The 24,989-nt window shown below is 39.8% G+C and overlaps 1 protein-coding gene across 1 annotated transcript; it reads left to right on the top strand.

Moving 5' to 3' along the window:
* Positions 1 to 880: 880 nt before the first annotated feature.
* On the top strand, positions 881 to 23,853 carry TEKT3 (tektin 3; the record flags this gene model as incomplete). Its single annotated transcript, XM_084237436.1, has 7 exons — positions 881 to 1,459; positions 3,602 to 3,685; positions 9,116 to 9,186; positions 12,905 to 13,048; positions 15,693 to 15,915; positions 18,974 to 19,128; positions 23,637 to 23,853. The coding sequence occupies 7 exons, from the start codon at positions 881 to 883 to the stop codon at positions 23,851 to 23,853; spliced, it is 1,473 nt and encodes a 490-aa protein (XP_084093562.1).
* Positions 23,854 to 24,989: the final 1,136 nt, after the last annotated feature.

Raw genomic sequence — 24,989 nt, 5'->3', positions numbered from 1 at the left:
GACATTAACTCCAGAGCAGGATGATGCTTAGATGCTGTAAAATATGTCATTGTCTATGGCATCCTTGGATTTCTCAACTAATAATGACCCAAATTTCCAAATGATAGAATGTATTTCAACTGGTAAACAGTAGATATGAATTCTAACAGTGGCAGAGGTCCAAAAATATATTTTTGAAAATGTATGTTTTAGAAAGTTCTGTGTGTATATATAAATAGTATGTGTGTAGATGTATATAAATTTTAATATAATACATGTGTCAGTATATGAATAGGAAAAATCTGTAAAGATAAAACCATTAACTATACTATTTACAGTGTCCACTTTTTGAGGAATTCACTTTTGGAGGGAGAATGGGTATTTACAACTTATTTTATATATTCCAGTATTACTGATTTTAAAAGCTAATATTTATTGATCCTTTACTATATGCCCAGAACTGTGCCAGGCATTCCAGGCACTTGGCATTGTCTTAGTCCTAACCCTGTGATTGTCCTAGAATGTTCATATTGGAAGTGCTTGGAGATGAAAGTTGCCAGGAAAAGGGGACTTAGATACTTACCTTGACTGTGCTTGCATACCAACCAAACCATTGTTACTCAAATGTTTTGGAATTTCAGATGGCCAATCTGGAAAAGATTATGATTTTAACACATTATTTTAGATACGCAGAGATGAAAAAAAAATTTTTTGGAATATATTATCACTTGGAACGGTGGAATAGCTAAGGTGTTAGGGAGCATTGCTACTAATACTAACAAATATCTGGCCTTTTATTTGTACATTTTCACTAAAGATTAATATATGTGACCTTTTTTTTTTTTTTAACCTCTTTCTCTCTTTTAAAACAGGAGAGACTTACACATAGTATTTGAGCATCATGGAGCTTTTAGGTTCTACGCTGACGGCAACTTATGCCCACCCTAAACCAACGCCAACCAACTTTCTACCAGCCATCAGCACCTTGGCGTCAAGCTATAAAGACCGCTTCCCCCACTCCAATTTCACCCATAGCCTAAGCCTTCCTTGGAGACCAAGCACTTACTACAAGGTAGCCACCAACTCGCCGAACTTGGGTCCATACAGCACCAGATCTCAGAGGGTTTGTGACAGCGCCATGGTCCCCTTTGTTTCCAACAGAACCACTCTGTTTACAAGGTATACACCTGATGATTGGTACAGGTCCAATTTAACCAACTATCTCGAATCCAACACGTCTCGACACAATTCGGAGAGACTCAGGGTAGATACATCTCGCCTGATACAAGACAAATATCAACAAATAAGAAAAACCCAGGCAACCTCCACCCAAAATTTGGGAGAACGGGTCAATGACATAGGATTTTGGAAATCCGAAATTATTCAAGAGTTGGATAGAATGATTGGAGAGACAAATGAGCTAACTGATGTTAAGAAAAGATTGGAGAGGGCTTTGATGGAAACGGAAGCTCCTCTTCAGGTAAATATAATACCTTATGGTAAAAGATAACTATGATTTTATAATGATAATCCACTGGTTGAATCACTAAGGTTATTTATCAACTGAATTATGCTTGCTTCACCTGTAGAAGCCAACTGCCTATCAATAAATCTGTAACTGTGTTTTGTAATGGCTAAACTATTGCTGGTTTTATACATTATACATACTATATAAGCTCTTTAAATAGAAAGAGTTCTGAATGCAAAGCTAAGGGGCTTATTAAATAGACACCCTGAGAAGACACTTGTTTTTTGATGGAAATGCCATCTTCCCATCTGTTGAACAGACTGCTTGGTCATTGCTTTCCCTGCACACCATTATGTCTTATTTTGCCCCCTACCCACAAGACATAGGCACGCACAAATAGGCTCATTGGAAATCCTACGTAACGTCAATAGTACACCAATATCTTTTTAAAATTAACTCATCATGAATTGTTTAGGATTAGAAGTCCTTCATACTTTTTTTTTTGAGGGCTGGAGAAATTTTGAGGATTCCTACTCTAGTCTACACTACCCACCCAGCTACCTTACACTAAAGAATCCTTAAAATGACTTTCATTTACAACCCTTCATTTTGAGGAGATTCAGTTTACCATACTTCCCTTGCTATTATTTTCTTTTTTTTTTTTTTAAAGATTTATTTATTTATTGCTTGATTGATTTATACATACATGCATACAAGCACTGGGTACAGTCAGAAGCACGGGAGGGTGAGAGAATTCACCAGAGCCAGAGCGGGGAGCAGAGCAGGCAGAAGGACCGAAGTACACTGCTGAGGGGACCTTGCTATTATTTTCAATGAGATTAATCTGATTTGAATTCTTCCCTGCAATTTTTGTTCAGATGTTCCTGTGTATTTGAATATTTGGTAACAACACATTATCAGAAGGTCCTAATTAAAATTTGAGTTAGTGACCTAAACAGATAAATCTCAAATACAACAAAAAATACAAAAGATGAACTAATTTAGGAAAGATGTTAACACTCAGTAATAGAAATACAAAATAAATTAAAGTAGAAACCATCTTTGGCCTATCAAATTTACAGAAATGAAAATTATAACATCTAGGGTTGGCTAAAGTGCAGAAAATGGACATTTCCATACATTGCTGGTAAGATTGTGGGTGAGTAGAAACTTCTTGGAAAGAATTTATTAACACACATTAATTAAAATAATCAGAATGCCCTTCATCTCATTAACTTGTCTTCTAGTAAATATAAATTGTACTTTTAAGAAAATTAGAGATTCACTCAAAAATTGTGATACAAAATCTGGATTACAGTGCACATGCTATATTATGCTTTTTAAAACTTTAACATTATACAGTTGTCTGTCATGAAACATTTTTTTTGAAAAAAGTATTTTAACAGTTGCATAATGTTCTTTCATATACAATTTATTGCTAGCAACCTAAGATGTTTTCTATTGGAGTCATTAATACAGTTAGTCTCGAAGAATATTTCACCACTTGTGGCCTAGGACTATGGTCTAAGGTCAAGCCTAAAAAGTATAATCTAAAATTCTAAGATTATAACTTCTATTTTGTTAAAAACAAACAAAATAGTGATAGATGTTTGGCCCACTCATTTACTGCTTTTATATACTTTTTCCCTTTAAAGGATGAGGCATGTTATTTTTATAAATAGGAAAACAATTCATGGTACTTAAAAAATCACTTGGATTTTTGGCTAAACAAATATTTTGGTGTCCTTAAAGATAATCCTTTGTTTTCCCCTCATTCTGTTCAACAGGAAATATTTGGAAAAAAATACCTTGAAGACTATATTTTAGGTTATTGAACTGTTTCTCTAGAAGAAATAAATGCCAATAAATTTTCTCTGATGCTAAGGTTTGGGGCTCAATCTACTTGATTTAGTTAGCTCTCCAGATTAGAATCTTTTTTCAAACTATCTTGAAGAACTAACTCTACCCTTTAATTAGCTACAAGGATTTACTTTGTTGTTAAAGTTGGTTTCATGTTAGATTTTTAATACAATGGCTTGAAAAATTGGTATTGGGAGCATCTGTTTACTTACTTTAGAAGCAAGCATTGGAAATGCTGGTTACTGATTTTAGTCAGTTTGTATTGGTATGTTCCATTTTCCTGTCTGTGTGTAGGTAGCCCGAGAATGTCTGTTTCATCGAGAGAAGAGAATGGGAATAGATCTAGTGCATGATGAAGTGGAATCAGAACTGCTGACGGTAAGTAGGGGGCAAATGCTTCAATACCAATAAACTTAATTGTAAACGTGTTCAATGATAGAATCAAAAAATCTGATGATACATAAAACCTTATAAGTAAAAATGATGCTACATGATTCCTTGTAAGTAGTTAGGTATCAGATATTCATATGTTTAGAAAAGTATATATTTTTGGTTATAAAAATAATAAATGTTCATCAATGGAATTTAAAATACAGAAAAAGATAAAAAAGATAAAAATGACTTGAAGTTCAATTAACCATAAATTAATGTTAATTTTGGAGTATTTTTGTCTTTTTATTAATCATTCTTGGAGAGATACTACCCAACTCAAAGATACACAGACATATTTCCAAGATTAGAATTATAATGTAGATATGAATTTGAATAATTTTTTGTTGGATAATGTTTATTCTTAAATATAGGATGTTGTAAGGCAGTGCTTTTAAAAAAAGGTTTAGTTTTTTAGGGAAGTTTTAGATTCACAGCAAAATTAAGGGGAAGGTACAGGGGTTTCCAATATACCAAAAATATGTATCACTTCCCCTCCCCCTACCATCAACACCCCCCACCAGCATGAGACATAGGTTACAACTGATGAAACTACATTGGCACATCATAATCACCCAAAGTCCAAAATTTACATTAGAGTACATTCTTGGTGTAGATTCTAAGGGTTTGGACAAATGTATAGCGGCATGTATCCATCAATAAAATATTGCATAGACTATTTTCACTGTCCTAAGAACCCTCTTTGCTCTGTCTATTCACCTTACCTCACCCCCAACCCCCAAAGTACTTTAGTCATTTAGAAATTATGCTGGGATATTATTCCCATTTCACTCCATATCCTTTTAAGATATGACTTTAATGTAATGGTTACATTGTGTTCCATAATGTGAAAATGCTATCATTAAAAAAATCCTCTTTTTGCAAAATTTATTTTTTCCTTATCTCATTCCTTTTTTGATACTGCAGTCTACCAACTATTATTATTATTAACATTTTAAATTTAAATTTTTCTGATTATTTCCTTAGGATATATTTTAAAAAAATGTAATTGGTGTGTCAGAGTATATATGCATTAGGAAAGTTTTTGATTATATTTTGCCAAATTGCCATATAAAAACTTATTAATTCTGCTCTATTATGTTGATTCTCACATTAAGTTCTCTCCCATCTTCACCAGTTAAATATGATTTTGTTCTAAGTTCTAGTCCTAGTGCTCTGCTGTTTCTTCTTTCCAGACTCTGGTGAATCTGGCAAATCAAAATAATATAGCATCTACTTTGTCATTTTACACAGTGTAAATTTACCAGCAAATATCCCCTGGTCTCTTCTTTTTTCTGATCCTGAGATGTTCTATATGAAATAAACTATAAACAACTTCTGACAGCTTCACTTCATCAATTTGCCCATGAAAATACTATGATATTTCTAAGAGACTGTTATTTTAAACTTGGCTGCTTGACTCTGAAACTTGGTAGGCATTGATATTTAAAAACATTCTTCAGATAACTGTGATGAATACAATTAAGAATCACTGATTTTAAAATCATAAAATATTGTTGATAGAAATTAAAGAAGATCAAAATAAATTGACATATGATGCTCATGTATTAGAAGACTTTAAAGTAGTAAGATGGTAATATTTATAACATGATCCATAGATTTAACACAATTTCCACCAAAATCCTAGCTGATTTCTTTCTAGAAATTAATAAGCTGATCCTAAAATTCACATGGAAATTCAAGGGATGCAGAATTGTCAAAATAATATGAAAAAGAAGAAAGTTGGTGGGCTCACATTTCTCAATTTAAAATTTACTCAAAAGCTACAGCACGTGAGACAGTAATAATGACAGAAATACAGACATGCAAATCAAAGGAGTGGAATTTGAGACTTCAAAATTATACCTCATATTTATCATCACTTAGTCTTCAAACAAGGGTGACGAGACTATCACTGGGAAAGGAATATTTTCTTCAACAAATGGTGCAGAGACAATTGAATTACCATGTGCTAAAGACCAAATTTGGATTCCTACCTCACAGCATGTAATAAAAATTGAGTCAAACTGATCAGGTACTTAACCTAAATATAAGAACTAAAAACTTAAACTCTTAAAAGAAAACAAGCAGAATTATTTGTAACTTCTGAGCAGACAATAGTTTTTAAAATCTAACACAAAGCTTAGAGCATAAATAATAAAAATATATAAATTGTTAATTAGCAAAGTGATAAACTTTGATGCATTAAAGAACATCAAGAAAATGAAAAGATAATCCACAAAATGGAAAAAATATTTGTAAATCATATACCTTATAAAGGATTGGGTTCTAGACCAAGAGGGCTTGGGGTCAAAATAAGGGTGTTGTAATTGTACGGGGAATATAAAAAGTAAAATTTAAATAAAATGTGAAAAAAAAAAGAACTTTTAACAACTCAAAACCAAAAATACAACCCAACTCAAATATCCCATTTTAAAAATGGGCAAAGGCTCTGAACAGAAAGTTCTCTAAAGTGAGTATACAAATTACTCATAAACTTATGAAAAATGCTCAACATCATTAGTCATCAAGGAAATACAAATAGAACTACCATGAAATACCACTTCACACCCACTAGGATGACTATACTGAAAAATACAGGTAATAAGTGTTGGTAAGAATGAAGAGACATTAGAACCCTCATACCCTGGTAGGAATATAACATGATGCAATCGCTTTGGTAAATGGTTAAACATAGAGCTACTGTATGATTCAGTAATTCTACTCCTACACATCTACCCAAGAGAAAAGGAAATACATGCCTACTGAAAAACATGAAGATTTATGGTAGTATTTTTCACAACAGCCATTTAAAAACAACCCAAACATCCATTAAATGATCAATGATAAATAACATGTGATATATCCATGTAATAGGATGTTATTCAGCCACATTAAAGGATGAAGTGCTGGAACTTTCTGCATTGTGGATGAGCCTTGAAAGCATTATGTGGAGTGAAAGAAGCTAGTCACAGAGGACCACATAGTGTATAATTCCATTTATATCAGATATCCAGAATAAGGAAATCTACCGAGGCTAAAAGTAGATAAATGGTTGCCTAGGAGAAGAAGGTTTGAGAGATTAGAAATTTGGGGAGGATGACAGCTAAGGAGTATGTGGTTTCTCTTGAAATGATGAAATGTTCTAAAATGGACTCTGGTGGTAACTGGAAACTGAACACAATAAAATTCCTTGAATTGTACAGTTAAATAGATCGATTCTATTGAATATGATTATCTCAATAAAACATTTAAAAAATTATAAGAACCACTATTTTCAGGGGCTTATATTTTCTAGGTCAGCAGTAGAGACTGCTTTACCTCAAAATACCTGAATCTGCAGTTAGAGTAATGGTTCATTAGGTGAGGGGGTGCCTTAGTTGCTGCCAATTAATTCATGTCATGAATGTATCCTGTAGTTTACTCAAGGTAATGAAATTTTAGCTTATTTTTAAATTTTTACCAAATTTATCTCACTTTTTAGAATAACTCAATAAATATTAGCTAAGAAAAGAAATAGCCTCAAAAGGTCTATTTTTGAAAAATGTGAGTGCAGCAAAATATTTTCTCATAAATTCTGTTGACTATTACTCATCTTCAACCAGCGACATTCACCAAATCCTTATGGAATGCTTTCTCTTTGGGAATTGATCATGGTACCATTTTGCTGGTCCTCTCAGACCACTAACTCCCTAAACTTTGAAACCAATGGCCCTTCAGAGCCATCTCTCACACAGCCTTGCTCTGTGGGCTGGCACTGCTGCTCTGAGCTCAGGCTGAGGCTCTGGGGCTGCTTCCAGCTGGCTAGTTTCCTCCTGATAAGTGACTTTTTTCTCCTTTGTGTTTCAAAAGCAGAAAGCAAACACTCCAGCTACAGAAGTTTCTTGAGAATGGTGTCTCCATAGTTATTCAGTTTGGCTAACAAGTAAAAGATCTCCTGATCTGTCTTTTCTGAGACATAGGGCTTCACTGAAACCAGAATCCACCACCATGGAATACTCATCCTCTTGGAACAAAGTGAAATTTGTGTTAGTTCCTTATTACTGAATAACACGTATCCAAAAACCTGGACAAAGATAATAATAGACACTATCTCACACAGCTTGTGTATGTCAGGAATCCATGAACACCTTAGTGGGGTGGCTGCATTTCAAGGTCTCTTGTGGTGTTGAAACCATGCCATCAGCCAGTGCTGCAGTCATCTGAAGGCTTGACTGGGGCTGAAGGAGTCCCTCCCAAGTGATTTCTCTGATGGCCACAGGCAGCAGGCCTTCCTTCTGTTTTATGGGGTGGGGGGTCCTATCACATTGGCAAAGATTGAGCGGTGTGACAATGGCCACTTGGTGTTGGAAAAGAGAAATATACACTTTTATTGTAAATGGATAGAATGTTTCAAAGGGTCATTTGGTTGTACCTGTCAAAATCTTGAAAAAAGGCATACCCTTTGGCAGCAGTCTAAATATTTATTGAAGTTGTTCATCACAGTTTCGTTTAATATTATGGAAAAAAATGTTTAAGTTTAAAATGAAAACTCAGGTTACAAGATTGTACGTACAGTATGATCACTTTTTTGCTTGAGAAAATGGAAGCAATGAGTCTGTGCACTTTTAAATACCTTCTTGGTACTAAATTAAGTTCCTAGGTTTTCTGATGTGCGTGGATTTCAGAGGGGAGGGAATGGTTATTTAAAAAATCTCTGATAGGACGTATGTTGAACCATAGAATATACATCTTAGCAGCATCAAAGAACCAGGTGGTCAAGTGGAGAGATGTGGCTCGGCAGTGTTTGTGCAAGAGTGGGGGCTGGCCTGCAGGGCACAGACAGGACAGAGGGCAGGCGGCCCCACTTCTGGAAGTGAAACCAGCCTCTGTGTTTGGATGGGGGAGCAGGGTCTCTCAGAGGTTACACGCAATGCCAGAGACAAGTCCCTTTCTGGGCCCCCTCTTTCCTTCCCTGATTTGCTTTGTCTTAGAAGACACATAAGATAGTATAGAAAGGTTACACATTTAAATCCAGCTTTGTACATCACCAGAATGAACTCACTAATCAATTGCTTACTATTTATTACAATTACAAATAACTTGGTCTTAATTAAGGACCATATATAAAAGTAAAAATCCTCCTATTATTTGAACCCTGTCCCATCTTGTTCCATAATATAATTTCCCTGTAGTCCTATAAAGGATTGATTTCAGTCTAATATGATAATATCATGGGGCATATAGGTAAAGAAGTGGATGTGAACTTGTTTTGCTTTGTTTCCCAGTTCTTCCAGAAACAAAGTTTTCCTTCCTCAATGTTTTGCTATGTTATTGATTTTGATGGTATACTCAAGGATGAAAACATTAATGAATGTGTTTCTTTTCTCAAATGAGTAGGAAGTTGATATTATTCTGTGTTGTCAAGAAAGGATGAAGCTGCATTTGGATAAGGCCATTGCCCAACTTGCGTAAGAACTTTATTTCTCCATATGATTTAAAATGTATCATGAATCTAGACTTTCATGTCTCCCATTCAGGTTTCTCTTTTATAAGGATTTCTCAGATATGGAAATGCACATATGTGTACCCATGTGCAGACACAAGTTCACATACACGTTTTTATTCAAAGCTTAACTGAATACTTGCTTTATATTTTTATTTAAAGAATAATTTTGAGAAGCCATAGAAAGAATTTCTGCCCTAACTTGGAGTATGGCTAAGGATTCTTTTAACTTAAAAGGTTTATTCTTTGATAAGAGATTGGTTTGTGTAAGTTCAGCCCAGCAGTTGGAAAAGTCATAAATATGGCTCACTTACATGTTTGTTTCACATATCTCCTTGGAGACTCACCCTGATTTCCTGGGAGAACCTGCTGTGCGATCACCCTATTGCCGCACTCACTGACTCCTACTGCCATCTCCAATCTTTGTCAGACACCAATCTCTCTTTTTTTTGGCAACAGTAGATAACAGGAAGATAGCATTTATGGTAGGGGAAAGGGCATGCAGACAGTAATAATCAAGCAGTGAGAATAGTCTTAAGAATTGATGACAGCAATGATAACAGCTGTCAACATAGAAAAAGTATTAGCCAGCCTAACTTTTAATAGGAAGGTCACAGGAATAAGGAAAATAGAAATAGGAGTAAGGAAGGTCAGTGTTCACTAGGTCATGGCCTTGGAAAGTAGTACTGTTGAATGTGTCACACAAAGGAGATGATGATTCTGTTTATACTAATATTTTCAAGGAAAATATGTGATACACCTAAAGGAATAAGTGGCTCTGCTTACTCAGTCTCCCGTCCTACCCTTCAGGGCTGACCCTGGGAAGGGATGGTCAGTGAGGTTTAGATGGCTGAGCTTTCCCTTGAGCTGTTCTTTGATCCAGAAATTGGTGAGGAAAGTAAAAGGTTAACTAAAGGTGACTGAACATGCTTAAGTTATAAATGTAAGGCAGTACAGTACTGATATTAATTTCTGGTTTCTGTTCCTTAGGAACACATCTTATAGTTCAAAGAATCATTTCTATTCTGTTTTCCTCTGGCTTAGTTCCTAGTCCTGATTTTCTTTTGTAATCCAGAATGTGCTGCCCATCTTCTGTGTTCTTTGATCTTCTTGGCCTAGATGGTCCCACTATGGAATAGCCACATTGTCCTATCATCCCCCTTACCAATGGCCTCATTACTGGCCTATTGCAGGCCTTGACAGAAAATTCTGTCTCTCATTTGCCCTTGCTTGCAATTTTTGTTTGTGATCTTTTAGAGAGTGAAGCTTTCTTTTACTACACAGTAGGCTGAAATTTCTGGAATGACATCTCAAGGATTTGTGGGGTTCTGGGCCCCTAATGTGGCCACTGGTTCCACCTGGCACCCTAATGTGGCCCCTAATGTTTGTTTTGGAGCCACAATGAAGTCCTCCACTTAGATTTGGGCTGAAAAGGGAATCTCATTCGACACCATTATGGCAGTCAAGATTCTTCCTGCCTTGGGCTCCAAGACAGGTCAATGGAGTACTGCTTCATGCACCTATGAAGGAGGTTCTGAGGTCAGCACCTCCTGGTCAAGAGTGTCTTCCCAAGAGGGGAAACCCATAGGTCATCTGATTCCCAGAGCACAAATGAGAAAGCTCTTCTAATTTCAGAGTTTCAACACAGTAACCTTAAGAAAGAGACCAAGGGCCTCCCCGGTGGCGCAGCAGTTGAGCGCTGGGTTGCGAAGCTGCCTGCGGCCTCTGCGGCGCCGGTCCGATCCCCGGCTGCTCCCCGGCCACCGGAGGAGGGTCCCACATGGCGTGCAGACCTCTCCTGCCACCCGCTGCTCCCCTCAGCAGTGTACTTCAGTCTTTCTGCCTGGTCTGCTCCCTGCTCTGGCTCTGGTGAATTCTCTCACCCTCCCGTGCTTCTGACTGTGCCCAGTGCATGTATAAACAAAACAAAAACAAACAAACAAACAAACAAATAAATAAAACATGCCTCTATTAAAAAAAAAATTAAAAAAAAAAAGAAAAAAAAAAAGAAAGAGACCAAATACAGAAAAGCCAGGAAAGGCAGCTTCCTCACCTTTCATGTTTGCACACAAACGTAGATAGCCTGTATCTTGCCACCCTCATTTATACTTTACAAATTCAAACAAACAAACAAAAAGAGCTCAACTCAACTGACTCATTCAGGCATTGGCTAAGTTAAAAGGAAATCACAGTTAGAATGAACTCATTCATCGCAAACTTTACTGAGTGGCTCCCATATACCAAGACCATTTTAGGGTGTGGGGATAGACAAATGATTAAAATCACCCAGTGTTCTGTTTTTCTACCTGCATGCTTATGATACCCAAACTTTTATTTCTAGCCTAGAAATTTCTCACAAATTCCAACAACATACTTGGTATGTCCACTTGGAATGTTTAATGGACACTCAAGCTCAGAGGGTCAACTTCTGTCTTCTCCAGCCTCCTCGCCTGTATCCTTACCCATCTCAGTTGATGGAATTCTGCTATTCTGATTACAAACCTTCTATTCCTTTTTTCTCACTGATGTCCTGTCCCCTAGGGGGTTATCTTGGTTCTATCTTTAAAATATACTCAGAGCACTTCTCATCTCTTTCCTGCTACACTGGCCACTGGGTTCAAGCCACCATCACCTCTTCTTTGGATAACTGCATCTGGATCCTAGTGATCTTCCCATTCCCTGCAGTCTGTTCTCTACCCAGTATCAGAATAATCCATTAAAATTGTGGGCCAGTGAGTGGTCTCTTGTTTTACCCAGGGGCTTCTTTCAGTGAGCCCCTGCACGATCTGGTTCATGGCCTACTTTTTCCTACTTTTTTTTTTGTTTTCTTGTGCTAACAAAACACATGATTTGCTTATCATTGTGGGTATTACCTGCCTCTTCCCAGCAGAATAGAAACTAAATCAGCGAAGAGATGTTTGCTTTGTCATGTTTATATTGATATCTCCCAGTGTCTGGCATGTAGTAGGCATCTATTAATTATTTATTGAGTGAACTTCTATTCCAAGAACAGATATATGGCTCTCCTGTCTCCCATGTTCATCTCCTAGGACTTTCTCTTTGATAATGAGTGTCGGATGTCCTTTCTACCTGGCACCCTATGTATCTCCAAACTCAAACCAGGCCTTTTTCTACCCAGGACAGTGGCTGTCAGAGCACATGGACCTTCTGATCTCTTCTCTGGCACCTTCCCTGCAGGCTAATTTTGACCCTTGGTTTCTTTTTTCTCGCAAACTTCTATCTAGCATGACCACAAACTCAAGTTACTTATGGATGGAGAGAGGCTGGGATATAAATGCCTTACAAGTTCTCAGGGAGTTGCACTCAAAGAAACGAGAATGGCTAGGATATAGAAAGGAAAGGGAAGGAAAAGGAGGCCCAGATGTGGACAGATCACTCTAAACCATGTCCTGTCTGGGCTCCAGATACCCGGCTTCTGTTTATTTGTACATCTTCTCCCAAGCCCCACCTCACCCCATGAAGGGGGCTGTGAGGGCATTAGAATATTCTTCCAATTACTCACATATGTGGGAGTCCAGAAAAGGCTCCTTTGAAGTGACAACTTCAACACTGTGTGCAGGAGGAGACTCAGGGAGCAGAAGGGAGTGGGTTCCAGCATGGAAGGGCAGTGCTGGACAATGTTACCTAAAGCTGAAGCTCTGTCTCCCCACTCTGTGTTCTAGAGCTAACAGAGCTTCCCAGCATGAGCTGGAAAAGGACCTGAGTGATAAACAGACAGCTTACCGGATCGATGATAAATGCCACCATTTGCGAAATACTTCAGATGGCGTCAGCTTCTTCCGTGGGGTGGAGAAGGTTGATGCAACGTAAGTTGGATGACATTTATGATGTCAATGTCAATTCATTCTCCTTTCAAAATGGCACAGCGTATAGGCTAAAACGGAAAACATGGGGAGACGTGGCAGGGTCAACCCTCTTGGACAGTCTCCAGTAACGTGCTTGTTCTGCAGTCAGGCCTGACACGTGCAGCCTGTATTCTTTTGTAAAAGAATATTTGTTGTTAATTTTTCCATCTATGATAACAATAGATTGATGCAGAAAACCTAGAAAACAGATAAGCATAAAGGTAAACAAGCTGACATACAGATTAGTGTTTTATTACTACTATCAGCTCAGCTTGCTCTGTCAGTGATTTCTTTGCCAGATCTTGGCATGCAATCTAGGGTTCATGATCTTTTCTAGCCCTTCCTTTTTTTTTTTCTTTTTAGAGAAATTACCTTGTTTGGGTTGAAGTTCATTTACAATAAAATACATTGTTTAATTTTCATCATTCCCAAAATTTCCCTACCCTCATGTCCCTGCCCTCTTTTTAAAATGAACCCCAAATAGACTCTCTTCTGGGCTGGTCACCCCCAAAGCAGCCTGTCTTTTTCTTTTCCTGTAATAGGAGCAGTGCCACTTATCACTTTCACTTTCAGATCTTTCAGGTGTGAATCAAATTCAGATTCTGTGTCCTAAGTGGCCCCATGAAATGCCTTGTACTTGGTAGAGGTGAGCAGGAAGCAGCCTCCTCTGCTTCGTCCAGGCAGTTTTCTGGGATGGAATTTCACACTGTCCACTTAGCCCTCCAGGAAGAGCCTCCTCTAGTTCCAGCATGAATCTTTAGCTGCCCTTTGTAGAACGTTAGGGTCTGAAGCATGGAGGTGTTATTTCAAGTCTTCAGGTCTGAGCTATAACCTCTATTCAACAGTAAGGGTCTCCTTTAATATCCTATCATATCAACAAGCAAAAAATATATCGTCCATAAACCTATCACCCGAGACATCCAATGTTAACAATTCACTGTTAGTGTTTAGAATATTCTTCCAATCATGCAGATATAGATTTGTATTTTTAAATAGTGGTAGTACACCATACCACTTGTATAGTCTGACTTTTCACCTCATCATATATCAAAAACATTGTAAACATAAACTTCTATAATATGAATTTGTATGCTCTATGAAATACCTTTCTAAATGTGCCATCATTTAATCAACTTTTTCTTTACTTTTGGGCATTTGGGTTTCTTGTTTTCCATGGATTGGCAAAAATATTACTGAAAACAAATATCCTTCCATATAGGACTTTGGGTAAATTATTTCCTTAGGATAAATTTCTAGAGTGCTTACTTCAGCAACACAGAAATTAAGACTGGAGGGATAAAGAGAAGATGAGCATGGCCTCTGCACAAGGATGACGTGTAAATCTATGATGCTTTCTGCATTTTCAGTCCTGGAAATGTAATGCATAACATGGTGTCTAAGGTCAACAATACGGTGTTGTATGCAGTCCTGCGTTGCTTCACAATGGGGACATGTCCTGAATAACGTATTGTTAGGTGATTTTTGTCTTGTTTGAATGTCATAGAGTGTGATTATGCAAACCTGGATGGAACGACCTACTTGTACACCTAGGCTCTGTAGAGGTGCCACTGTCATGAATGAGGTCTGTTGTTGATTGACAGTGTCATTCCTTAAATGAAGCATGACTATTTCAAAGCTGCTAAGAGAATAGATGTTATAAAGTCCTTACACAAGAAAAAATAATTTGTAACTACGTGAGGTGATGGATGTTGGCTTGTTGTGGTGATCATTTAGCAATAGACACAAATATTGAATTATGTTGTATACCTGAAACCAATACAATATTCTAACAATTGTATCTCCATACATTTTTTTCTAGAAGCAGAATTGCTGGATTATTCATATTTGTTGCTTCTTATCCTCCAGCATGGTTGTACCAATTCAACTTTCTTAGCTGCAGGATATGAGAGAATCTTTATCCAAATACAACAAATTATCATTCTCTTCACTCTTTGCTATTCTGATAAAGGGTTATTGGTATGTTGTTTTCATTAGTAGTACTTTTATTACTGAGAGGTTGGGTTTTTTTTTTAAATGCTTATTAGGCTGGCACAACATATTTGTTTTTTTTTAAAAGATTTATTCATTTATGCATACAAGAACTGGGGTACAGTCCAGAGGTGCAGGGGTAAGAGGATTCACCAGAGACAGTGTGGGGAACAGAACAGGCAGAATGATTGAAATACACTGCTGAGGGGAGCAGCGGGTGAGACAGGAGTGGTCTGCTGCGCCATGTGGGTAGCTCCCTGGCCAGCCGGGCATCAAACTCATGCTGCAGAGGCTGCAGATAGCTTCACAGGGCTGTGCTTAGCCCCTTGTGCCACCAGGGAGGCCCTACAACATTGTAATGAGTCTAAATACCTGCACCATTCATTAATCTGTCTCTCCTTCACCCCTAAATTGGCAGAGGACTTAATTTATACTTTGGCTTTACAGAAAAGCAGCAGTTAAATAAGGAACAATTAAGCTTTGCTCTGATGCTTGTTTTATTGCATAAAACCAGGACCGGTGTCTTGGGGGTTTCTCTTTCACAGATGAACAGTTGCCGGCAGACCAGCTGCATCAATCATCGCCATCATTGTCTGGTTCTATTTCCTTTCTGCAGGGTCTCAGTGCCCGAGTCATGGGCCAAATTTACGGATGACAATATTCTCCGCTCCCAGAGTGAACGAGCAGCATCTGCCAAGCTAAGAGACGACATTCAAAACCTCTTGGTTGTGACTGCCAATGAGATGTGGAATCATTTCAACAAAGTGAACGTGGCTTTCACCAATCGCGTTGCTGAGACTGCGGATGCTAAAAATAAGATTCAGATTCACTTAGCAAAGGTAAATCAAGCGCTGGTGGGACCCTTTAGCTGACCTAGCTAGAATGGGAGGCCCTGGGACCACAAATCTCTCATCACTCCCACAGAGACGCCCCAAGGCACACGCTGTCCTGGTCATGGGTCATAACACCAAGAAAAATCTAAACCAGTACAAAGCCCACCATTTATTTTACCCAGGTAGCCAGGTGTCAGAATGAAATCCACTGGTTTTTGGAACACAAAGAATGCACTGTGCACTGAAAGTTTCTTAGTATTTACTAGAAACAAAAATATTATTATTAAAGTTTAATGAGTCTCACTGTATGTAACTAGGAAATAAATTTATTATTAGAACATATGGTGGGAAAGTTTTCTGTTAATTTATTTCAGGCCCTTTTTCTGGAATACAAAACCAAATACGGGAAACTATTAGGTAGTTCAAAGCTTTTCTGGTATTAAACTTTTCTAAGTGCTCCTAGAAGCACTTTTTACAATGACAGTAAAAAGAAGAATTCAGATAGAACTTGTGTATTTCAAGATAAGCAGGGGGCTCTTCCATTAGAGTCAGTTTTGAAGTTCCTATCACTGTGGGTTATGCTGCATATGGTTTATGGTTTCTTTCCTAAGAACCTTATACTGTTGTCCATGTCACCCTAAGGTGATACTTCCCAGCTGCAGGCACCATGTTTCCCCAGACTTCAGCAATTCACCTTCCCTTCTCAGGCTGTCTTCTGTGGGCGACAAGTATTTATCGATTCAGACAATGTGCTACAGGCAGTGGAAGGCAAAGAGAAGTCTGAAATATAGTTTGTATTCCTAAGAAGCTTGTAGTTACGAAAAGAGAGGCATACAACAGAAAATTACAAATTGTGGTTGCCAAACAACAAATACAGGCAGAATTGGGGTTTAGAAGAAAAGTAAATGTTTCAGGTGGAGCAACATCTTGAACAAAGCCTATCAGAGGCTGAGTTTGGGCCTATGAAGAGAGCATTTAGGTTGGCAAGGATTGTCTGTGTCCTGGGAGAAAAGTTTGGGAAGGTAGGTTGTATCCAGACTGTAGAAAATACTGATGAAAAAGTAGTCACTGGATAGTAAGAAGTCCTTTTTGAAGGCTAATGTGATGGAGACCCTTTGTTCAACACATTTTTACTTATTACTATATTAGTTTGCTCGGGCTGCTGTAGACAAGGTTTTATAGGCCAAGTGGCTCAAATAGCAGAAATTAATTTCCTCCAGTTCTGGAGACTGAAAGTCTGAGATCAGGGTCTCAGTAGGGTGGGTGTTCCCTGAGACCTCTCTCCTTGGGCTGTAGATGGCCTTCTTCTCTCTGTGCCCTTACATGGTCTTCCCCTCTGTGTGTCTGCATCTCAGTCATCTTACGAAGACAGACATCATATAGGATCAGGGGCCACCCTAATGACCTCATTCTGGCTCAGCTACCTCTTTAAAGGCTCTCCAAATACACTCACACTCCAAGGGCCTGAGGATTTGGATGTCAACATATGAGCTGGGAAAGAGGATAGATCTCATCCCATAACAGCTACATTCAGTAGCCTGCAGTAGGCATTCCTGGGAACACATGGGAATCATGTACTGACCCTGCCCTCCTGTACGTTAGAGTAAGACCAGACGTTTCTATGTAGAAAATGATGTGTTCCATAGGGAAGTTATGGACAGAACCCCTCAGAGCTAACATGTCAAATGTTACCTTTCTTTAACAGAAGGAATGATTGTTTCCAAGGGTGAGAGTTAGGGATGAGAGATAGGGATGGCTTCAAGGAGCAGGGCTGTGAGTGGCTGTGGTGATAAAAACAATGCAATGATTTCAGCAGCTTGTTGAAAGCTTGGGAGAGAAGTGAAAGCCTAAATGACAGGTTTAAGAGTGCCTGGCTCACGCAAGTGTGAAGCTGTGCGGTTCCATGAGATCTCTCTGCGGAGGAAGGGTCTGAGGACAAAACCTTGCCCAGGAAGTGGTGAGAAATTGGAGAGAAAGGAAAGAATCAGGACAGTGGTGGAGCAGAGAAAATGAGCAGGGCAAGGGTCTCGAGGAGAGGGAGACAGCTGAGTGGACTCGTCCTGGGCTTTGTAAGTGAACTTTCATGGAAGAATAGGCGGGGGTGGGGGGGTGGGGGTGGGCTGGATGCAGGGACATTAGGGAGTGAGAGAGTGAGCACAGGTCCTGGTTGGATACATTTGGCAGTGAGTGTGAGAGGGTGGGTGGGACCCACTGGAGAACACCCAGGAGGGATTGGATGAGAGTAGTGATAAAGACACGAGGTTTAAAGAAAATTTAGCTGGTACTTGGGTGTGTCTCCAGCCCCCAGGAAAGGGTCTAGGACAAGAAAGAGAGTGGTGGGGGGAATGTGGAGAAATGGGACAGCAGAAGCCAAGGTCTTAGGTGATGGAAGGGTTTTCAGAGTAAAGGAGAGGGGCTTGCTTTACAGAGAGGAACCAGGAAGGGGTTCAGGCTTATGCAACTTGGACAAAGCATAAAAAATCAGGACTACACAATCACCAGAGGTCTGCCCTTACTAGTGGGATACCTGAAGCTTGAACTTAATTTGCTTCAAGGCAAATCTTCCACTAGCTGTAAGTTTGTAAAAAAAAAAAAAAAAAAAAAAAAAAAAAAGAGCCGGGTTGGGAGGGGGGAGATCAAAAAAAGAGGTATTGATTGATGGGAGGAGGGAAGTTAGAACCACTTAAAACCTCTTGGCCTCACCTTTTCCAGACTTCACAAGAGTATGTGCCAGAATTCACAGTTCAGCAACTGCTGATGGGGGCAGGGTGGCAAGAATGCTCTCATCTGTAGCATTTGCAGATTTCTGTGTATGTCCTCCCACCTGGCTGAGTCTGCCCTCAGTTGAGCATTGGGCATGGATGTGCAGTGCCCCTCTCCAGTGTGGTGGTGAGCGGGGCAGCCCCACAGGGTAGACTCCTGGGAACAGAGTAGGAAGAAGCAAGGTGCCCTCAGTGAATCAGCTGCCTCATCCGAGAGGCCAGGGCTGGGCACCAAATGGACAAGCCAGAGGTGGGAAGTTGGCACTGCACCAAAGCCTCAAGGGTTTGTTTTCTTTGTACAGGTCCTGCAGGAGATTTTCCAGACCGAAATGACCATAGAATCCATCAAGAAGGCCATCAGGGAAAAGTCTGCCTTCCTGAAGGTGGCACAGACCAGACTGGACGAGCGCACCAGGAGACCGAACATAGAGCTGTGCCGAGACATGGCTCAGTTACGGTGAGGCTGGAGGGCTTTCCTGGCCCGAGGGGCAGCTCGCTCTTCCCACGCGCTGTGCTCTTCATAAAGGAGCGTTCTGCCTACATGCCAGCAATATGGAGGGACAAAATCATCATCCCTAGGAACTTTCTTTAAAAATTTCAATACTAGGGAGCTGGCTTTTAATGGGCATAGTGTTTCAGTTTGGGAGGACAAGAGACTGGGTAGTGATGATTGTGTGACATTGCAAATGTACTTAATGCCAGTAGATTTAAAAATGGTTGAGATGTGTAAATTCTGTGTTTTGTATATTTTACCTTTTTAAAAAAAGTGGTAATGACATCAACACCATACCCCTTTTTGGGGTGTAAATGGACATTAAACCAGTAAACTGGAGCCAACATAACACTGGATTCCTTAGCACTTCCCTGGAATCTTTGCTGTTTCCAGAACACCTAGCCTAGAAGCCACAGAGCTCCTTGACTGTATTTCTCAGGGCTGGGGACGTGTCAGAAGAGGGACTTGTGGTACCACTGCCGTGGATCCCTATCTATTAACTTCTACCCATTTGCTCTCGAGGGCCTCTTTTGGCGGTTACTATCTGCTCTCATCATTGAGACCATCCTCACCAATTGCTGAAAACCCCCAGTGGTCTCATGTAGCTCATCTCAGCTTGTTCTGTTCTCAGTAGAAATTGAAAACAGCTGGTCTTCATCAAGCACGTCTCCCACATATACATGGCAGGAGGAATCTAACACCACAGTACATCTACTAAACACTACATGTATTTTATTAGTATTATTTTAACTTTGAAGATTCCTTTTAGGATGGACTTGTAAGGAATTGGTCAAGATTTTTCCCCTCCACATTCTGGCTTCATTTCTAATTTCCCAATACCTGCTAGTCTGCCTTTTCTCTCTGGGTTTCATCATTGCTATTCTTAGGTCATGAAATGCTCCGTAATGCAGAGGCAAATCAAATTTATAGCAACTTGAAGGAACAAAGGGGCAGCACTTGAATTCCCAAATCCTTTCAGGTCTAGTGGGGATATCCTTTATCTTAGGAATAAAGCCACTTTGAGCTCCCCGAAACAAGGGTGGATTCCCAGGAGGGGAAGGAAAGAGCCATCTTTGTAAGGCCAATAGTAATGAAAATAATAATAAAGGCAGTGATGGTGAGAATAATAATAACTGCTACCTTTATTGACTTTACTCTGTGCTGGACTGTCCCGAGCACTTTCTGTTACTACATTCAGAAGCTTCACTTTACAAATAAGGAAACTGAGGCAGGAGAGGTTAAGTGACTTGGCCACAGTTTGAATCCTTGCCCGTCTCCCTGCAGAACTCTATTCAACCATGCCAAGTATTTGTTTCTGCTTCTCTCAGCTTCCACATTGCATGGGGCTTTTACCATGTTCCAGTCATGTGCCTGATCTCATCTGACTTTCTCAGTGACAGTCTTGGATGAGCTGGCAAAACAGGCAAAAAGGGTATGAAACTGAGGGTCACAAAGAGGGTGCTACTGCAAATGCCCTACATGTATGCCTTGCATATTGTGTGAGTTGGATACAAAGAAGCATGCTTTAGAATACATGCAAATGTCCCCCATCTTCTGCACTGGCTGTATTGACTGGGCCATTCAGGAGTGCATGCAGGCTATGTGTTTCTCAAAGTGTGTTCTAGAAACATACACACATGCACACACACACATACTTTAAGATAAGTGGCCTTCCATTCCAGTGGCTAGGCAGGCACTGGGCAAAGGCAATTTGAGGCGTTTGTTTGCTTCAGAAGAGGCTGTAGTGAGAATACACCCATTTGGCCAGTTCAGATTTGATCATGAATTGTGGTTTTATGTAAATATTATTAGGAAGTTGAGTTGAAGTTTCATTCTCTGAAAATTTCTGCAGAGCCATCAAAATTAGAGCTGGAAATAAATAGTTCAGATGGCCATGGGACATATACAGTGGTCTAATTTGCCTTTGGAATTACCATACAATGAAGCATTCACAGCTGCTCATGAGAAGCTGAAAGAGTTTTGCTTTCTCCCCTCCACAGCTAAACAGAATCTGCTTTTCCTTTAATTTCTGTCAATTCTGTAGTACATCTATTTCCTCTGTTCCTTTATTGACTTTAGGACAAAACCTACTTTTGTTTCTGTAAAGATTATGGTTAAAATATGGTTGCCAAAATGAAGTAGCAACAGCAGAATTCAGGAGTATTATTGGGAGAGGAAATTATTCTCCCTATTCGGCAGAACATGCTAAGAGCAATAAAGTCCCTAGACTAGGAGGAAGTGAGGGCTGAAAAAAATAAAAAGCTGTTTTCATTCCAAGGCTTTTATTTTCATTTAAAACATTTCTAAATGGGTTCTTTCAAAAGTAATTCTACACATTCTTGGTGTCTTTGGTGGCAGGCCAGACCGGGCTCTGCTTTACTTAAATAATCTTGATAGTTGTTAAAAAAAAAAACAAAACTATGGTAGCTTTATATGTATTTGAATGCAAAACACTTTCAGTCCTGAAATTCCCTCTCCACGCCCAGAATGAGTGGTTTCAGCAGAACAGCTGTCTGTGATATGTCAAGAACAAGGAGACCGAGAGTAAAATGTGCCCTTGAACAATGATGAAATATGAATTTCTAATGGTGAAAACTGAGGGAAGGTGTAGGACCTCCTAACTGTGTTCATGGAGCAGTAGGAAAACAAGGGCTGTCTGCATTCTATGTAACTTGAATTTCTGTTTTTTTAAAAAAACCTTGATTTTAACATATATTTCTAAAGGTTCCCTTACAGATAAAATTTCCACTAGACTAGTATTTGGCTGCAAGGAGTAAAGGTTCATAAATTATCCCTACCTAGGTTCAGAGCTCCTTTTGAAGGGAGTGGAAGAGGCATAGGGTGGGGGGTGGGGGTGATGGGAGTGGGAGGTGAGAATGGGGGTTGGGGTTGGTGGGGAGACAAGAGGCAGGCCCAGCAAGCAATGATAAACAACCAGGGATATTTAGGATAATATATTTAGGAAAATAAATCCTATTACCTCATGTGCAGCAGCTCCCCTCCCCAGGGTCTGTTTCTTTGCCAGTGATATTTTATACCCTAAAATCTTCAAAAAAGTTTTTCCTTTTTAATTCATCCAACTTGATCTAGACAACAACAAAATATACTTTGAGATTGGTTCTCAGATTTTGTGTTTACTAGTCCGAGACCAAAAGAAACTTTGGCAGTTAAATTTCAACTTCTTCCCTCCCCCAGTGCAAGGAAGAAAACAGTTAAATGTTCTAAGATGAAAGGAAGTAGATGGAATGTCTGTGTTCCCACTGCTGGTTGTTGCTTCTGTGAGCTCTTCAGGGGGGCCCTTTGCTGCCCTCCACCCCCTCAGGCTGCCGCAGGGGACTTGGCAGCAGAGCTCCAGGCCTTCTGGCCTGTGTTTACTCGTAGTCACCTGGGGCCTGATTCTTGTTCTTGGGGGGATCCTGTGGACTTGGACCTTAGGCAGGTCCCTGCTGCCCACGATGGGAGACCTCCTTCCCCTAGGACATGCAAGTTGCTCCTCATCCAGACAGGCTTTGGGGCTTTCCTGTCAGTTGCAGGAGAAAGCTTGGATCTAGCCAGGAACAAGGCTGGTCAGGTAGCTGGTGCTTTCTTGGACTGATGGCCTGCAGTGCAGGTGCAGATGAGCAGTGAAGAGCACAAGAGCTGCACGGGGACTGGTGTACTTGGAACACATGCACCAGGCAGCGACCTAGTCCCAGGGTTAAGGGCAGGACTTCCCAGAGAAGTGTCTATCCACAGGGTTTAGAGGATGGTATAAATTAGGAGGATGAAGAGTGGGGTTAAGGGCCTTTCAGGCTTCAGAGACCTGGAGTGAAGGCCCTGAGTCAGTGACAGCACAAGCACATTCATGAAAGACCTGCAGAGCAGAAAGGAAGCGGCACAGTGGCATGCAGTGAGGTTCTTAGAGACGGGAATAATGGGATTTAGTGATTGAGGGATGTGAGGGGAGAGAGAGGGATCGAGATGATCAGAAGGTTCCATTGAGTAAGGGTGGGCATCCCTGCTTCCCGACTGAACATCAATGGGAAAAAAAATGTGAGCAAGTCCAGCTACATTTTGACTTTTCTCATTTTTGCTAATTAAAAAAAATCAAATATTTAAAAATGTTCTCTTTCTTTGTAAATATAACATTTAATATACGTAGATGTGTGTGAATATAAAGATACGTGTGTATGAAAATTTGCTGGCATCCCCCAAATGTATGTAGTTTGTCTTTTGGATCTTGGGTGTAAATTAATGGAAGTGGCCCTGGTTGGGTACCAGGACTCTGCACAACTGTTGCTTCCTTTGAAGCTTTGTAAGAAGTGGTTCTGAGGTTTGTTTGATCTATGTGCTGCTGGAGGCTCCATGTGTACCCGGCACAGCAGCCACGCCTCTAACGGGAGTTCAGTCACCCCTGCTCTAAATTCAGCTAATAACCACATAGGAAGTGTGACCTCTGCTTACCCTAACCCAGTGCTTTTTCCCTTGCACAGTCTTGTTAACGAGGTGTATGAGGTGGATGACACCATCCAGACCCTGCAGCAGCGCCTGAGGGACGCAGAGGACACCCTGCAGTCGCTGGTCCACACCAAAGCCACCCTGGAGCACAACCTGGCTGTCAAAGCCAACACCCTGTACATCGACCAGGAAAAATGCATGAGCATGCGCAAGAGCTTCCCCAACACGCTCCGACTGGTGGGGTACTGTTAGGGATCCACTCCACCAGGTATGACACTCCCAAAAAAGATGGAACCAGTACAGTATCTGTGCATTAAACTCCATGCTATTATATTTGCTTATTAAAGGATTGTATTGGTAGAAATGTACCAGTCTTCTGTCTGGATAGCCTTTGGTTTGTGTCCAAACCTTAATGCCAACCTACCAGGTCCAGGTTGTGGGAAGGATGAAAAGAAATACAATCAATCTAACAGGGAAGGTGAAAAACGATTATTTGTATCATCATTACTTTCTGTGTAATATGAACTGGCTGGAAAGGAGAAATGTATTTTCTCTGAGGCGATGGGGATGGGAATCCCAAAGTGGATTTTGAGCAGTGCCTCAAAGGAAACAAAGAAAAAGGAAAAGGCAACTGGGTATGTGGTATTTGGGGTGGTTTCAACACAGAGAAAATGAGGAGACATTCACAGTGCCTTTGGAACAATAGCAAGTAGAACGCTTTGACTGTGAAGGATAGTGTAGGAGATATATAAAGAAAGATGGGGGTGAAATAAGTGGAAAGTGGGGTCTTCAATTCCAGATGAAGGAGCGGGGGCGTTGATGGGCCTCTCTGAGCAGGAAAGTGGCCTTAGGAAAGCAATGACTGAACAATGGAAGTTTGAACTGGAGGGAGGGCAGTGGAAACAAAGACAGGTACAAAGGGTGTTATAACAAATTGGCAGGACTTGGTAGCTCTGACATGTGGAGGGAGTGTGAAGGGTCCAGGATGACAGATGGACTGGAAGCTGGGGTAAGGGCTGACATTCTAGGAGATTTCATGGTACTTCAGAGTTTGCTTTAAAATCACTGTCTATTACAAATGGGAAAAAATGCATAACATATTTTGGAAAATAGAGAAAACACATATACACTATAATCCTGAAATCACTCATTAGTATAATACCCAGAAATAATCACTGTTATTTCTGACCATGTTATTGAATATTCTTTCAGGTTTTTTGCATGACTATATGATATTGATTTACATATGTAGATAAGTTATGATGTTTAACTTATTTACAATTATGCATGATATATCATGTTTGTCTTTAAATACACAATTGATGGCATTTGGGAACACATTGTTGATGTTCTCTTTTCTCCATTCAAATATTGTAAATGGATTTCCA

The sequence above is a fragment of the Talpa europaea genome (assembly GCF_964194135.1).
Source record: "Talpa europaea genome assembly, chromosome: 7".
In the NCBI taxonomy this organism is placed as follows: Eukaryota; Metazoa; Chordata; class Mammalia; order Eulipotyphla; family Talpidae; genus Talpa; species Talpa europaea.
Note: the sequence above shows the minus strand (reverse complement) of the source record. Positions and strands in the feature narration are given on the sequence as shown.